The sequence below is a fragment of the Salvelinus sp. IW2-2015 genome, unplaced genomic scaffold, assembly GCF_002910315.2.
Source record: "Salvelinus sp. IW2-2015 unplaced genomic scaffold, ASM291031v2 Un_scaffold995, whole genome shotgun sequence".
NCBI lineage: Eukaryota > Metazoa > Chordata > Actinopteri > Salmoniformes > Salmonidae > Salvelinus > Salvelinus sp. IW2-2015.
Window position 1 is genome coordinate 248,343 of NW_019942677.1, and position 17,877 is coordinate 266,219.

The 17,877-nt window shown below is 45.8% G+C and overlaps 1 protein-coding gene across 1 annotated transcript in view; it reads left to right on the forward strand.

Annotated features, from left to right (window-relative positions):
• LOC112069370 (microtubule-actin cross-linking factor 1, isoforms 1/2/3/4/5-like) overlaps positions 1-17,877 on the forward strand; it is a 278,447-nt gene that overhangs the window by 157,287 nt on the left and 103,283 nt on the right. The window contains 15 exon segments of the mRNA XM_070438520.1: positions 1,537-1,649; positions 1,909-2,015; positions 5,002-5,121; positions 5,518-5,613; positions 6,426-6,553; positions 7,478-7,571; positions 8,417-8,571; positions 8,918-9,221; positions 9,339-9,467; positions 9,671-9,748; positions 10,136-10,297; positions 10,410-10,514; positions 11,273-11,368; positions 11,732-11,857; positions 16,126-16,278. Of these exon segments, the coding sequence (XP_070294621.1) occupies positions 1,537-1,649; positions 1,909-2,015; positions 5,002-5,121; positions 5,518-5,613; positions 6,426-6,553; positions 7,478-7,571; positions 8,417-8,571; positions 8,918-9,221; positions 9,339-9,467; positions 9,671-9,748; positions 10,136-10,297; positions 10,410-10,514; positions 11,273-11,368; positions 11,732-11,857; positions 16,126-16,278 (1,966 nt within the window).

Consider the following 17,877-nt stretch of genomic DNA (forward strand, 5'->3'; position numbering starts at 1 on the left):
AGTGTGTGTGTGTGTGTGTGTGTCTCAGTGTGTGTGTGTGTGTGTGTGTCTCAGTGTTGTGTGGTGTGGTGTGTCTCAGTGTGTGTGTGTGTCTCAGTGTGTGTGTGTGTGTGTGTGTGTGTGTGTTGTGTGTGTGTGTGTTGTGTGTGTGGTGTGTGTGTGTGTGTGTGATATACACCTGAATCGGTGGAGCAGGGCATTGAACATGCGTCCGTCGCTCCAGGAGGAGAGAAGTTGGTACAGCGGAGGCCAGGCCAGCCCTCTGTGGCCTGCTGGCTCCATAACAACAGCTTCTCCTTAGCCGTCAGGTCCCCAGACTCACCACTCACATAGATCTCCGAGATCTGGAATACAGAGGTGAGGATAGGGTTCATATAGGAAACACACATTATGAACACAAAACACACATCTTTGAGAACTGCAGAATACGAGAGAGCATGGGGGTTCTTATAGGTAACGCTCATTATGAACACAACACACACACACACACACTCATTATGAACACACACACACACTCATTATGAACAACACACACACACACACTCATTATGAACACACACACACACACACACTCATTATGAACACACACACACACACACACACTCATTATGAACACACACACACAAATGTCAGAGGAGCAGTGAGGAGAGGTGAGGGTATTTAAATATGGGCTATAAATATTGGGATGACTTTGCTTGGATCCATCCATATGTATTGGCATAAGGTTTCAAACATGACATATTTCGCGGTCAAAGGACGCCTGCTCTTACTGTATAGTAAGGACAAACAGGCGACATGAAGCTCACGACAGCTGGCAGAGAAGCCGACCCTTTCCCTTTAGGGGCACACATTAATTATACACTACATTATCCCATCTCATATTCATGACATTGTCCTACTATCAGACTGTAACCCCACAGTGTGCATTAATTACACCGTTTCAAACATATGGTGTCTTTAGTCATGACTTAAATGAATGGACCATCACCGTAGCCGTATTTCACACACACGGAAACACGTGTACACATACGTGCATACAAGTACAGACACAGTGAGTCGGCCGAAAAATATAGCCACATGCTAGTCGTCATACTAACTCCTAAACCTGGGAGTCTTTTCTTCACTTTGATTCAACTTGTCATCTTGTTTCCTATCCTCCATCTTGTTTTGCCTTTAATCAAAAGGCCTTTCGCCAGAGCTGAGTGAAGCAGATCCTCTCTTCTTTTTCTCCTTCAGTCTCTCATTATTCTTCTTTATGTCTGGCCAGCTCATTAGCCTGTTTTCTCACCACAATATCCCCCTCTCCCACCCCCCCCCCCTCGTTCATTTCTTTTTCCCCTTCGTCTCTCCCACTTCCACCGTTCCAAGATTAAACAAGCTCTACTGAAGCGTGGCCATACGTCCAGGCCTGTTCCCACGACCTTCACAGCTGTCACGTCACTTGTGCTCATAACGAGCAAACATGCCTAATGTTACGTGAGGAAGCATCCGTCTTTCAGTTCTGACCCCCCTGTCTCCCTCTCTGGTGGTCTCCAGGCCAGACCTGATTGACATGGAGGTGGTGGCGCAGCAGAGTAACCTTGACAACCTGGAGCAGGCCTTTGAGATCGCCGAGTCGCTAGGGGTGACCAGACTACTGGACGCTGAAGGTAACCCGTCTGCCTGCCTGTCTTTGTTTGCGTCTCTGTCCGTCTGTGTTTCTGTCCATCTGTCTGTGTACTTCTAGCCTCCGGCCGTTCTACGGTGTTTAAAGGTCTGGTATCGTGAGAGTAGTGTACATCATGATACTGTCTGTGTTCCTCTGTGTTCCGTTGGTCTGCCTCTCTCTACCGTTTATAACGTGTTGACCTTTCCTCTCCCCCTTTCATCTCCCCGTCTCTTCCTACCGCTCTCTCTCTCTCTCTCTAGATGTGGACGTTCCGTCTCCAGATGAGAAGTCGGTCATCACGTACGTCTCCTCCATCTACGATGCCTTCCCCAAGATCCCAGAGGGAGGAGAGGGCATCGCCGCACACGTATGTTCTACTCCTCTCACATGAATATTAGCATCTATCAATGTCCTTTAACATTAGAACCGCCTGGCCTTTCAGCCTATCGGTACCCGCTAGAGAACGTTGCCGGGCGACCCCTTTAGCATAGCCATCAGATGCATATCAACCCGCAGGGGTGCAGCAAACATAAGCACCAACACCTTGATAAATACCGTTATTATGAAGGATTCATTGCATGAAGAAATATATCAATGTAACAAAAAAACAAACAACGGTTGTTAGTTTAGATCGAGTCAAGGATATATTATTTTGTATAAATCTACAAAGTTTTAGGAAAAAACGTAGTCCAAAAGCCTGTTTTCATTGCCCTTGTAATAATAACATTACTGAACAGTGTAATCCATTCAATCAGCTATATTTGTAGATTGGAATAGTTATAGTAATTAGAGTTATAGTAATTCATAAAGTCCAGTTACAGCTTCTTTTGACAAAGTAGAAACTAAAAAGATGATGATAATAATATAACCAGCCAGGTGCATAGGTGAAATGAGTTGCTGTGTTCCTAAACAAAATCACCAGCGCATGAACAATTATAAAGGATGAATTACATAAATAAATATTAGTGGAAATATATTCATGACAAGATATAAAACAGTCATTTGTTGATTGTATTGGACACTGTATTGGGCCATCATGTGTTCCTTTACGCATGAATCAATCTGGTCGTCTCTCTTTATGCTTTGGGTCCACAGTCAGCACACAGCTTCGGGGCTTTGTGTGAGCAAGCCCCACAAACAAATCGGTTGCACTGCACATCGTTTTCATGGGCCTTGTTTCGTGTGCACCTGACGCAGGTGTCGCATAATCTCTCTGAAGCGGCTGCGTGGCGTGGTCTCTTGGAAAAGGTCGACCCCCGTACCGATCAGACGGAGAACTCCACGCGCATGCTCCTTCCGCCGTACGCCTCGCGGAAATACAAGAGTTCCATAAATCCTTCGAGTTCATCCATAGACACCACCGACTGTTTCCTTCTCTGTGCCCGTGAGCAACAGTACAATCTCTGATGTGCTGCAACATCCACATGTCACATCAACTCGTCACTCTTTTCTGCCCTCGCCGCGCCATCCTTCCCGGAGTCCTGTCTCGCCGTGCCATCCTTCCCGAAAGTCCTGTCTCGCCGCGCCATCCCTCCCTGTCCTGTCTCGCCGCGCCATCCCTCCGGTGTCCTGTCTCGCCGCGCCATCCCTCCCGGTGTCCTGTCTCGCCGTCATACGTTCCCAGAGTCCTGTCTCGCAGTGCAATACTTCCCGGTGTCCTGTCTCGCCGCGCCATCCCTCCCGGTGTCCTGTCTCGCCGCGCCATCCTCCCGGTGTCCTGTCTCGCCGCGCCATCCCTCCCGGTGTCCTGTCCTCGCCGCGCCATCCCCCGGTGGTCCTGTCGCGCCGCGCCATCCCTCCCGGTGTCCTGTCTCGCCGCGCCATCCCTCCCGGTGTCCTGTCTCGCCGCGCCATCCCTCCCGGTGTCCTGTCTCGCCCTCTGTTGGCTATGTTCAGGTTTTTCTGCGGAGGCTCGAAGTCAACCTCAGAATCAGATGAAGACTCTTCATCAGCAACGTCGATTTCAAGCTCGATATCTGAACCTACTTCTGACTCCAACTCATCTAGATTCTGAAGCGTTTGCAATGCTGTCAGTGCGTCCATTCGTTTGGTTCAGCTTGCCATTTTGAACTACACACTTTGTATGTTGTGCTCACTGTCTGATTGGACTCTCCCAGCGGAAATGATATACAATTTCCAGCATTTCATAATAAAATGATTAGACCGGCCACAATTCTTCAGCAAAATTACACTATTGTTCTAAATTCAATCACCCTCTTCACCTTCCTCATCGTTCAGTGAAGTCACATTCACCATTATCAGCTTCTGTCTGGTTTCTATTGCCCATTCATCCATTGGCGACAAATTTGCATATTTACATTTGAAGTTATTATGTTACTAGTTTTTGATTAGTAGCCAGAGCAGTGCTTCCGCGTTAGTAGTCATGTGCTGAATACATGGACAGCACAGATATTCTTGGGAAAAGGGACATTTGGAAATAAGCGCTGCACCTCTTGAATTATGTGCGTTATTTGACAAAGGTAAGTGTCATAGAAACTGAATATGCTCAGCAGATTATTGCCAATTTAATCTGGTCACTTATTACGCGTGAAATGAGTTTCGGTGTAGTTTAGGTGTAGTGTCGATGGGTCCGGCTGTGCAGGCTGACTGGCATCGTTTGTTTCCCGCTCATGAAGTTGGATAGAGTCAAGGATATGTTTTGTATTATTCTGAAGGCCTACTGCAACACACAGCATGTTTTCATTTCCCTTACAGTAAATGTGATTAGTAATAGAGTTATAGTGAATAAAACAGTCCCGTAGCAGCATATTTTTACAAAGTAAAACGTAAAAGAGAGTGGTGTCAACCCCCAAGGCGCACGGTCAAATGATTTGCTCCTGACAAAATAGGCATAACACACACTCATCGTTACACTATTGTCTTTCTAAATTAAATCAACCTCTTCACCCTCGTCATTCAGTTAGGCCTCATTTAAATTCAACTGTGAAGTAAGGTGCGCAATTATCGCCCGTTAATCCATTTGTCATTCAGTGAGGAGAGAGAGACACATTAACACCTGGCAGGGTACCAACATCCTACAGCACATAGTCTTGGAAGGTTAAGTTAGGAATAGGTGGGGGGAAAAACTGTAATACGTCTCTAAATACGTTCCTGTTTGTGATTTTATTTAATTGACAAATGAACAGTGGCGGTTCCAGTGTTACTGTGTCAATGTACAGTTGGTCAGTCTGTGTGACATCATGTTGCCAAAGCTGTGGAGCCAATAATGAACTGCATTGATCGCAGTCAGCCAATTGACGTATATTGATAGCTGACTGTCAATGAACCAGTCTGACCCCTCCCTCCCTCTCTTTCTATCTCTTTCCCTTCCTCCTTCCCCCTCTCTCTATCAGGAGGTGGACCAGCGCTGGGCAGAGTACCGCTCTCGTTTCTCCACGCTGATCCAGTGGAGCCGGCAGCACAAGGCCCTCATGGCCAACAAGAACTTCCCACTGGACCCTGTGGAGCTCAAGGTGCTGAGGGGGAGGGAGAGAAGGGGACAAGAAAGGGAGTGGGGGGAGATGGAAAGGGTGATAGAGGGAAGAGAATAAAAATGGGGAGAAGGGAAGAAGAGATTGGAGGAGAAGGAAGGATAGGTAGAGAGGGAGGCAATGGGGAGGATGAGGGGGACAGGATGTGGGTAAAGATGCTAAATACATGTTTATAAAGCATTTGAGTAGGAGTGCTGATCTAGGATCAGTTTAGCGGGTTTAGATCCAAATGACAAGGCGTATATAGACCAGGGGTGGCTGATCCTAGATCAGTTCTACTACTCGGGCCCAGAAAACTATTAACACTTTTCTGCTTGATCTAGAAATGTCCGTTATTGACGTCTAACCTTTTGTCAACACCCTGTCGCTGTCCCACAGGAACTTTACAATGAGTACGTCCATTTCAAGGAGACTGAGATCCCTGCCAAGGAGCTGGAGAAGAGTCGCGTAGAACACCTCTACAAACTGCTGGAGGTAAGATTTGGAGGGGGGGGGGGGGGCTTTGATTTCTGAAACACGTTGAGACCGCTCAATGACGACAAGCATTATAAAATGGCAGCAGTAGCTGCAAACCTACGTTGATGGTGAACACCGGTTTACCGTCCGCAAGATTGAACGACATACCCGGGAAGATACTAAAGTACCATTACCCTGAGGACACAGCCTCATTTCAACATCAAATCCTATTATGGCATGTTAGACTGGCATGAGTCTTCTGGAAAACAAACTTATAAACAATGACCGGCGATGGAGAAAAGGATATGAAGAGGTGACCTGGTTTCTGCCACCACGTGCGGTCCACACTGTACATCATGAGTCTCTCAGGGGTACTCTGTGTGTGTGTGTGTGTGTGTGTGTGTGTGTGTGTGTGTGTGTGTGTGTGTGTGTGTGTGTGTGTGTGTGTGTGTGTGTGTGTGTGTGTGTGTGTGTGTGTGTTATCGAACACCCTGTTCTCTGCACCAGGTCATTTCAACCCCATGCCACTGCCTTGAGACAACAAACTATAATTCCTCCTTTATCAAATCCTCTTTCATTGCCCCTCGGTTCTACTTTCCTAATGTCACCACTGCCCTGCTGACACTCCTGATCAATGGCATATGATGACTCCCAACCCCAAGCATCCAAAACATTTATACTTTGAGACCTGGGTCCTTTGCACTCGAAGTCATGTACTTTGCACACGAAATTCAGAATTTCAAATGTATTTTGTTATTTTGTATGTCAAAGTAAAGAATATGTCGGCATATGTATTGTAGAAGTAAAAATGATATGCTTGTTTTCCCAAGGTATGGATGGAGTTTGGGCGCATCAAGCTGCCCCTGGGCCTGCACCCCAACGACCTGGAGGAGGAGTGGGGCAAGCTGATCCTGGAGATGCTGGAGAGAGAGAAGGCCCTGCGGCCCGCTGTGGAGAGGTCATGACCCTGACCTTAACCCTTACTGCTGCTAGTGTTTGAGTTATGTTTATACCAGTAGTCATAGAGACCGAGGCCCTGCGGCCCGCTGTGGAGAGGTCAGCAACACAGACCTACTTAACCCTGTAACTAACCATGACGCTGCAGTTCTTAGTGGTGAAACAGCCACTTCCATTTGCGATATTACAACAACAAAGAAGTTACTGCAAACGGCCAACACTTTTTTTTCTCTCATTGCAAGCGCGATAGAAGAGCAAAATATGCACTGTCATTTTTTTGGGGGGGGTCATACTTCTCATACTTCTTTTGGGGGGGGTACAACGCTTCTCAGCTCGGCAACAGAAACAATAACAACGGTGGGGGGGCAACCAGTTGCGCTGTTTCATCCCACTGCGGTTTCCGTCTTTAACCCGAACTACAGCTGTTAGAGCTAGAGTTAGTTTAAACTGGCAGTTATAGTGAGAGAAGGCCCCGCGGCCCGCTGTGGAGACATGCAGCACACTAACCTAACCCTGGCACGGTACTTACAGACATCACTTAGGGCTACGAGGTCGTGATGCAGATCTCTGCACAAAAACACAGGAAGTCTCATTACGATCAGGCATTTCCACACGGAGTTATTTTGCGTCGATCTGTACTCTTCTGTGTTGTGAGAACGTTGCCCGTGTAGATTCTTTAGTGTGAAACATCACTACAACTGTGCTAGAGGCCTAACGTCATTTTTCTGGTTGTACAGTAAACCCATTCCATAGACACTGGCTGTATATGAATTAACACCCTATTCTCTATATAATGCACTACTTTTGAACAGACCCTGGTCAAAAGTAGTGCACTATTTAGTATTTCGGGTGCCTTTTCAGACAAACCAAATGAGTGTTTTGAGCTTGTTGACACTGTGATGATACTTTGTGTGTCTCCCTCCAGACTGGAGTTATTGCTGCAGATGGCCAATAAAATCCAGAACATGGCCCTGGATTGTGAGGAGAAACTCACCCTGGCCAAGAACACACTACAGGCCGTGAGTGATGCTATGTCTGTGTCACTGTCTGTGTCTCTCCTTGTTTCTCTGTCTCTATCAATTCAATTTCAATTTAAGGGGCTTTATTGACATAGGAAACATATGTTTACATTGCCAAAGCAAGTGAAATGGATAGTAAAACAAACAATATTTATTTTTATGTATCCTTACACTCACAGAAGTTCCAAAATAATAAAGACATTTCAAATGTCATTATGTGCAAATAGTTAAAGTACAAAAGGGAAAATAAATAATCATACGGGTTGTATTTACAATCGTGTTTGTTCTTCACTGGTTGCCCTTTTCTTGTGGCAACAGGTCACAAATATTGCTGCTGTGACGGCACACTGTGGTATTTCACCCAATAGACACACTCTCTCTCTCTCTCTCTCTGTCTCTGTCTCTGTCTCTGTCTCTGTCTCTCTCTCTCTCTCTCTCTCTCTCTTTCTCTCTCTCTCTCTCTCTCTCTCTCTCTCTCTTAAATAACAATTCAAAATGTGAAAAAAATTGCATCTATTTTCAATGACTTCTCAATAAACTGAGGAGTAGAAGACAATTATTTCAGAGCTTTTACAATTTTTGTATTTTAAATTATAATGACTTCCTGAATTGACTTCAATTTAAATTAACCCCAGACCTGGTCGCTACATGCGTTTTCAATATGGTGTAGTGTGTCTCTCACTCATTTCCTCACCACTTATCAATCCCCTTTCTCCCACTTCCTCTATCCCTCTCTCTTACTTTCCCCTCCTCTTCTTCCTCGCTGTTCACACCACTCCTCATCTCCTCTTCCTGTCCCCGTTTTTCCCCCTCTACCCTTCTCTCCTCCCCCGTCCCTCCGTCAGGACATGTCCCTGGTGGAGAGTGGCGAGGCGGTGCGTTGTGAGAGGGAGCTGGGGTTGTACCTGCAGGACTGTGAGGTTCTGATCAGACAGCTCAACCTGGACCTCAACATCCTCCGAGATGAGAAGTACTACCAGGTGGAGCAGCTCGCCTTCAGGTCAGTGGAGGGAGAGGGGGTGTAGGTCCGTTATTAGAGCATGTCGATCGCAATGCCAGGAAAGCGAGTTCGATTCCCGGGACTACCCATACGTCAGAAATATACGCACGCATGACTGTACATCGCTTTTGATAAAAGCGCTTGCCAAATGGCATATCAATTAGTCTTGGTTATACTGCATCGGTGTAAATGTGACACCCAATGTCGAGTCGTGGCCGATACACTTTTGTGCCTCGTCTGAAGCGTAGCTTGACTGCATATGTCTGTTCTGTGTGTCACAGGAAAAAGGTGTGTCTCTTGTCTTTTTGAAGTCCTCTTTTAACACGTTTGTTCCCCTCCTCCACAGAGCGTCCTGTCTACATGAGGAACTGGTCTCTCTCCGGCTCCAGTGCTCCAGCGTCTACAGAAAGGGCCACTTCTCCCCGGTGACAGGCGGAGACCGGACGGCCCCGCGGGGGAGCGACAGTGGTCTCTCCCTGTCCACGGGGGCCCAGACCCTGCTGGGGGCAGTAGGAGTGGTGGGGGCGATGGGGGCGGTGTTGCTCAGGAGACCCATGTCCCGCTCTCAGCTGGTGGCCATGTCGTCCTCGGAGGACGAAGGAAGTCTCCGGTTCATCTATGAGCTTCTGGGATGGGTGGAGGAGACACAGGTAAGAAGGAAGGGGGTTAGGTAGAGGGAGGGAGATGGCGAGATGGAGGGAGAGGGAGGGAGGGAGGGACGGACGGGAAAGGGGATGGATAAGTAGAACTGATTGTGTGTCCGTCAGGACGTGTTGGAGCGTGCCGAGTGGGGGGCGGACCTGCCCTCTGTAGAGCAGAACCTCCAGGACCACCAGAACATCCACACTGCCGTGGAGGAGCTGCTGCACAGCCTGAAGGAGGCCCGCAACTACGAGGTACACACACACAAATACATTCTAAAACACATTCTTAGGCACTTGAAGATCTACTGTACATACTGATACACATACTGTAAGTAGACATTAACAGACACTGAATAGGCCTGGGCGTATGCAGTACATAACAACATGGCAGTCACAAACCTAGTCGAAAGAGCCAGATAATGTTTTACTAACTTTTGATATCGCTTTCTCCTCAGACGAAAGTCTCTCCGAACTTCAGGAGCAGTTATTCTGACACTCTGGCCAAGCTAGAGCATCTATACTGCAAACTCCTGGTGAGTGGGAGGACTTTTTTTCATCTGTGAATGTGTGCGCGTCGGATTGTTTGTGTATGGGGGGGGTGTGTGTGTGTGTGTGTGTGTGTGTGCACCCCATTGCATCCCAGTGCGCGTTCTCCGTTAATCCCATCAGGGTGTGACTGTGCTTGCTGAAGGCTCAGAGGAGCTAGCGAGCGTTAAAGACCGAGTGCAGCTGGTAGAAGCACCACACAGCCCCTTGATCAGCCCTGTAGAAATACATGGATTCTCTACAGCAGGGAGTTGTTTGGGGAGTGGGACAGAGAGCGAGTGGATCGTCTATGTGTGTGCCTCTGAAATAACCTAGAAACTCTTATAGAGCGAACACCGAGTAACATTTCCTCCTCCCATCCCCTGTCTTCACAGGAACTCTCGTCGTGGCGTCTGCGCTGCCTGGAGAGCCTGCATGCGTTTGTGTGTCGCTGTACAGAGGAGCTGATCTGGCTCAACGAGCGAGAAGAGGAGGAACTGGCCTACGACTGGAGTCAAAACAATACAAACGTCAATGCCAAGAGAGAGCTATACGCCGTGAGTGGACAGGGATAGACGCACACACACACACACACACAGAGAGAATACACATTTATTTTATAGATATTCCCCTGGGTGCTCCTCTGAATGCTCTGTCATCCTCTCTCAGGAAATGAGGTCAGAGCTGGAGGAGAAGCAGGAAGTCATGCACTCGCTGCAGGAAACAGCTGACCGGCTGTGTCAGGAAAACCACCCGGCCAAACAGACAGTGGAGGTGAGGTTGCCTAGCAACAGAGCTATCAAGGCTGTTCAATGGCCTTTCAAAAATATTGGCTTTCCAGCTACGGTACTTATCAGTACAAACAGTGCTGCTATCGATGTTCCCCTGAAAATAAGATTGTCAGTACATTTTGTACTTCATGTTTGGACTGTGGAGCTTGACTGTGATTCGATTAAAGAGCTTGAGAAATGTGTATCCAGGAAGCTTCCCAGCCGAAACAGTTCGGTAGATTTTGTGAAAATATTATGATATTTTGTGACATTCTTGTTCGTTTTGGACTTTGGTGAAGGTTTTTTTGGTAGTTCGGGCACACACATATTTGTTTCTGGAGGCAAGCCGAAGTTCGTGGTCGACGTCTATGCCCCTTAGTTGGTGTTTGGCCAACAGTAGGGATTCTTCAATAAAGTCTCTGTTGTCAGTCAATGAGAGACGACTCGTTTTCATGCCATTTTTGGAAAATACTGCATCAAACATCTTAGTTAGATGTAAAATTGAGCGACTAAGATCTCTTCTGCAAAAACATCACAATTAATGACAGATTTCTTGAGATATTTTAGACTATTTTGAGGAAGTGTATACTGGCTACGGCGTCTCAAAATGGACAAATCACTTTTCCAAGCAAAGGCATTTTAAGGGAGTATGCGTGCACACTCGTTTGGTTCGCCTAGACGAGTTCGTCTAAACGCCAACCGAACTGAAGCATGCTGATGCCTTAACACCCCCCCGCCCCCATGCCCCCTCCCTCTCCCCAGGCGTACAGTGCAGCGCTGCAGACCCAGTGGCAGTGGGTGCGCCAGCTGTGTGTGTGTGTGGAGCAGCATCTCAAAGACAATACTACCTACTTCCAGGTGGGAAAGTTGAACAAAGTCTCTTTACAAAGTTATACCTTGTACTATTACGTTATACCTGTAATACCCATCTGGTCCTTTACAATGTCAATTGTTTGTGGCTTTTCACATAGACACCGTCATATAAGATCACGATGAAATGAAATGAATTTGTCTATTTACTACCTATGTATGTTTTGACTTGCCCTTAATTGGGAGTGTAAAGCTATTTCATCTTCTAAAACCTGAAAATAAGCTGAATAAAAATAGCTTTAATACTAGGTTAAATATAGAATATCTCATAGGGTCTAGCAGCTGTTTCTGGATTACATATCAGTCCTGATGCTGATCTCTGTGTGTTGCGTTCGTATTGCCTCCTGTCAGTTTGTGAGTGACGCACGGGACTGCGAGACGTACCTGCGTCAGCTCCAGGACACCATAAAGAGACAGTACACCTGTGACAAGAGCAGCAGGCTGAGCAAGCTGGAGGACCTGCTGCAAGACTCTATGGTACGTTCACTTGTTGTTCACTAGACTATTATTTCCCCAAATGCCGTTGGACCAAACCTTCAAATGCACCCCACTAATTTGACAAAACACCTAAACTCCTGCTAAGTCTGTAGCCTAACAGTTAGTTTGGTCTAATCATTCAGGTATTTGCCTGTGAAAAGCTTAGGCACACGATTATAGCTTATCCACATTTTAAGCTAATAAGCTACGTCACCTTGACACCTCTGACTCGCTTAGTAACATTATCTACGGCTAGCTGAGGCTAATGTCATGCTAATACTGTAGACGTTGGCTAGCTGTTGACACTGTAATTCTTAAGCTACCTCATCGACGCTGCGTAGGCCCGTCTAATCTACTGTAGTCTGCCTCCGCTGATTCACGCCACCACCATGCACCCCGACACACAGCAGATGGTACCCTTGGAGCGGGCAGGACTCCGCGGGCCTAAGCACTGGGAGCAGTGGGCGTATCCTCCCTGGACATAGTGGTGAGAGGGTGACTGGCTGTCTGACACAGGTCTAGGCTGGTGGGGAATGATCGAGGTGTAGACACTAGAGCGGATAGACTGATATTAAAAGTAAACAGTCATGGAAGGGAAAGGCGTTGTGCCCTTAGCGGCCGTGATAATACTTGTAGAAGTCAATGTAATTACACTGCGTGTTTACATTCCTACAAAAAGTATGATTACGTGGTTTATATGGAGGGGGGAATGGATGGCCACTCAGGATATATACACGTAGATGTGTTTGTTGCGTATCTCGGAGTGTTTCATACGTGCTCACCTCATTTCTAGATACCGAATGATGAGCACTTCACCGCGCTCAGTTTGAGGCAGCATGTGTGTTTTTGTTCTGAAACGGGGTATTAAGCACTAGGAGGTTGATTACTTTTCCAGTGCTGTGTGTGTGTTCTCACTGGGGAGATTAAACAGGACTTTGACGGATGCCTCCTTTGCTATATTCCATGAAAACAACCACCAAAGCACTATTAGACCGATGCAATGCCTTTTATGATTATTCTAACTAATGAAAATACCTCTACCCATTTAACTCACAGTTCATTCTTCCATTTCACAATACATTCTTTCAAATAATACAATGGATAAGTAATGGCTATATCAATGGATAAGTAATGGCTATAGCAATGGATAAGTAATGGCTATATCAATGGATAAGTAATGGCTATATCAATGGATAAGTAATGGCTATATCAATGGATAAGTAATGGCTATATCAATGGAATAAGTATGGCTATATCAATGGATAGTAATGGCTATAATCAATGGATAAGTAATGGCTATATCAATGGATAAGTAACTTGGTTATATCAATGGATAAGTAATGGCTATATCAATGGATAAGTAATGGCTTATCAATGGATAAGTAATGGCTATATCAATGGATAAGTAATGGCATATCAATGGATAAGTAATGGCATATCAAATGGATAAGTAATGGCCATATCAATGGATAAGTAATGGCCATATCAATGGTAAGTAATGGCCATATCAATGGATAAGTAATGGCTATATCAATGGAATAGTAATGGCTATATCAATGGTAAGTAATGGCTATATCAATGGATAAGTAATGGCTATATCAATGGATAAGTAATAAGTAATGGCTATATCAATGGATAAGTAAATGGCTATATCAATGGATAAGTAATGGCTATATCAATGGATAAGTAATGGCTATATCAATGGATAAAGTAATGGCTATATCAATGGATAAGTAATGGCCATATCAATGGATAAGTAATGGCCATATCAATGGATAAGTAATGGCCATATCATGGATTAAGTAATGGCCATATCAATGGATAAGTAATGGCTATATCAATGGATAAGTAATGGCTATATCAATGGATAAGTAATGGCTATATCCCAAAATGTATCTGAAGTGGCTGTTTCTTAACTTCCTCCACCATTTTGTTTTCCGTATTGGCCTCTTGACTCATGGTCCACCTCTAATAGTGCTAACCCGTTGCTAATGCTATTTCAATGTTAATTGAAGCTCTGAAGGGCAAGTCATATTAGTGCTTCCCTCACTCTGGCCCTTAGCTCAGCTTAAGCCTCTATTAAACCTTCATTTTGTATTTTTATTGAAACCTTTATTTAGCTAGGCAAGTCAGTTAAGAGCAAATTCTTATTTACAATGACGGCCTACCAAGAGGGGGTGGCAGGTAGCCTAGTGGTTAGAGCGTTGGGCCAGGAACCAGAAGGTTGCTAGATCGAATCCCCGAGCTGACAAGGTAAAAATCTGTCATTCTGCCCCTGAACAAGGCAGTTAACCCACTGTTCCTAGGCCGTCATTGTAAATAAGAATTTGTTCTCAACTGACTTGCCTAGTTAAATAAAGTTTTTTTTTTTTTTTTAAGGCAAAAGTCCTCCTTCGGGGACGGGGGTTGGGATTAAAATACAAAAATATAAGTAAAGGACAAAACACACACCATGACAAGAGAGACAATACCACATAAAGAGAGACCTAAGACAACAACAGCAAGACAAACACCCCCAAACAGGGAAACAGATCCCAATCAAAGGTGTTATCACATGCTCCACTAAGGCAGTTATTTATCTTATAACTTCTCCTTGTGTTAAAATTTATGTGGGTAAAACAAAGCGTGAATTGAAAGTACAAATCTCGGAGCACCATTAGGTGCAAAAACTCGACTTATCCAGTTGCGGCCCACTTTTTAGAAGCAAACCACTCGATTTCAGCCCTACCTTATATCGGCATCGAACATGTCATTCTCCCTAGGAGGGGGGTGACCTCGACAATGTATTGTTAAAACGAGAGGCTGCCTGGACCTTTAATTTAAAGACCCTTGCTCCCTTCGGTCTCAACGTAGACTTTGATCTGAAGCCATTCTGGTGATTGTGATTTTGCTATTCGTTGCAAATGTTTGTAGGCCTATGTAGCCAAATTGTATCTGTGATCGTACGCTATCGTTCATGTTTTTGGTATGTTATTTTTATATCTGAGAATTAACCAATGATATCAGGCCACACCCGGCCTTGATTACAGACACCTGTGTGTGTCCTTTGACACTATATAAACTCATCACCCCACGGTGTTTGTCATTATACCCTGATGAAGACAGCTTGTCTGTCAAAACGTTGGATATTAGGTTATTAAATTATTGTATCTGAGCTCCTAGAGTGTGCGGCTCTCCTTACATTTTTCAAGTATTCTACCCAGCACCTCGCCTTAATAGGTTCTACCCAGCACCTCGCCTCTAGAGCAATATATGACAACACGGCACGGTAGCAACACAACATGACAACAAACATGGTAGCAACACAACATGGCAACAGCACAACATGGTAGCAGTACAAAACATGGTACAAACATTATTGGGCACAGACAACAGCACAAAGGGCAAAGAGACAACAATACATCACGCGAAACAGCCACAACTGTCAGTAAGACTGTCCATGATTGAGTCTCTTAATGAAGAGATTGAGATAATGAAGCGTTCTGTCAGGAAATGAGTCCATATAATAAATGTATTTCTACACGTCAATATGAGGAGTTAAGCTAATGTTAATGAATGTTCATTTATTTTTAATTACACTTTTATTTACTCCTTTTTCTCCCCAATTTCGTGGTATCCAATTTGTAGTTAGTCTTGTCTCATCGCTGCAACTCCCGTACAGACTCGGGAGAGGCGAAGGTCGAGAGCCGTGCGTCCTCCGAAACACAACCCCAGCCGCACTGCTTCTTGACACAAGGCCCACTTAACCCGGAAGCCAGCCGCACCAATGTGTCAGAGGAAACACCGTACACCTGGCGACCGTGTCAGAGTGTACTGCGCTCGGCCTGCCACAGGAGTCGCTAGTGCGCAGTGGGACAAGGACGTACGTCCCTGCCGGCCCTGACCACGACGACGCTGGGCCAATTGTGCACCGGCCCATGGGTCTCCTGGTCGCGGCCGGCTGCGACAGAGCCTGGACTCGAACCCAGAATCTCTAGTGGCACTGCTAGCACTGCGATGCAGTGTTTTAGACCACTGCACCACTTGGGAGACCCCTGGGTTGAATGTTTAATAGATAGTTTAGCTAGCAGAAAAGCTCATTCTGTCACGAACGTCGGGGACTGTGGAGTTCAATGGAATCAATATGTATGGAAATAATTTGTCCATATACTGTAACAGTGCTGGCCTATAGTATCACAAAATCTTACCACTTCACTGACTTGACTGACTGACTGATTTGATTGGTTAAGTGATTGACACCCTCACTGACCAATGGCTGTACCTCACAGGAGGAGAAGGAGCAGCTGATTGAGTACCGCAGCTCGGTGGCTAGCCTGGTGGGCCGGGCCAAGACGGTGGTGCAGCTCCGCCCCCGCAGCGCAGAGAGCACCCTGGGAAGCACCACGCCCATCCGCGCCATCTGTGACTACCGGCAGATAGAGGTACAGCACCCCTCACCACACCCACACTATCGTGACAATACCAGGGTCATGTTCATTAGGCACCAAACGGAGGAAAACAGAGTCGCACAATGAGGAACTGCCTGGACTTAAACATTTTATATAAAAACTCACTTTGAATAAGTTTTCTGTTATGTGCGAATACAACCCAGGTCACCTTACCTCCCTTTACCTAACTGTATCCTTCCGCCAATTGTTTCTTCTCTGCCCTGCACAACCCTTCTCAGCACCACCTACGCCTTAGCAATCCAATATGGTGCATTTTCAAGCAATCAGCTTTCATCATTGGCTGCTTTCACCATGCCGTTGTTGGTCTATAGACCCAGTCAACTTGTCAGCTAAAAAACATGTTTAGTTGCTTCAATAGCATCTATTATTCAACTGTGAATGTAAACTGTGTCCCCCACATAGGGTTTTAGATGTACGGTGTTGATTGCAAGAGTGCTGCATTAGAGCTCTTGAAATGTTGTCTAGTGGCACTACCAGGCTGCAAAGACATCACTTGACATTATTATGTTGCTTGAGAACAGATAAGTAGTCAGATTTTGGCAGAGTGGGCTCAGTTCTCCTTAGTATTCGTGATCATGCTTTTGACCGTCATATCCTACTCATAGGGACATTCAAATGGCCTTTTTTTTTTTAATGGCTCAACTTTTTCATCGATTTATTTTTCAGCTAAGAACACAGCAATATTGGATTATGCCATTCTATCATACTGGAAAGCCAACACTTGTTAAAGAGCCCACGGTAGCCACTCCAAAGTCAAGTAATGATTCATGAGACGAGAATACCTTTTGGCCACAGACACCCCACTCACCTCGCACTCACATTAACATGCGAAGCCTGTCTACAACCAGGCCCAAAGTGCTGCGTGATGCTAGCAGAGAAGCTAAACGCTAGGAATTATGAATTTCTCCCACTTGTGCAGACTCAGGCAAAAATCAGAATCCGCATTACTACTCCTGTGGTATTGCATAGGGACAGGAGATGCAGTGATTACTGTAGGGGTGCATCTCAATAGTCATGAGTGGCTTCCTCTTCTCCTTTCCTTCATCCGCGACTACTAGGAACACACACACACACACACACACACACACACACACACACACACACACACTTTTCCATTAACACCAACTATGGGCCACTTTAAAGTAAACACACATGACCCTGACAAGGTCTTCATGACACGATCGCAAAATAATCTTTCTCTCCCCTCTTTTATGTCTTCTCCATCCTACCGTTTCCCCTTCCTACCCTCCATCTTTCACTCCTCCGTCTCTTCCTCTCTCCCTTCTTCTCGTGTGTCCGCTGGGCTGTCAAGGCTAACGTTCAGGTATTACTGCCAATGTTCACCTTCTCTCACCTCAGCGCTCAGCTTTTACACGGCACACTGAATACTCCCTGGTTACTCTACGCTCTTATCAAGTGATTTTAGGATCAGTTTTTCTTTATATCGGTTGGATTCACGCCCATTATTAGCTGAAGTCCCAGATCAGTTGGTAAAAGCGTGACGTAACCACACGACTGAAAACAGTATCCCCGGGTTACTCAGTCAGCGAGACTAGTTTAGCCGCAGTCGTA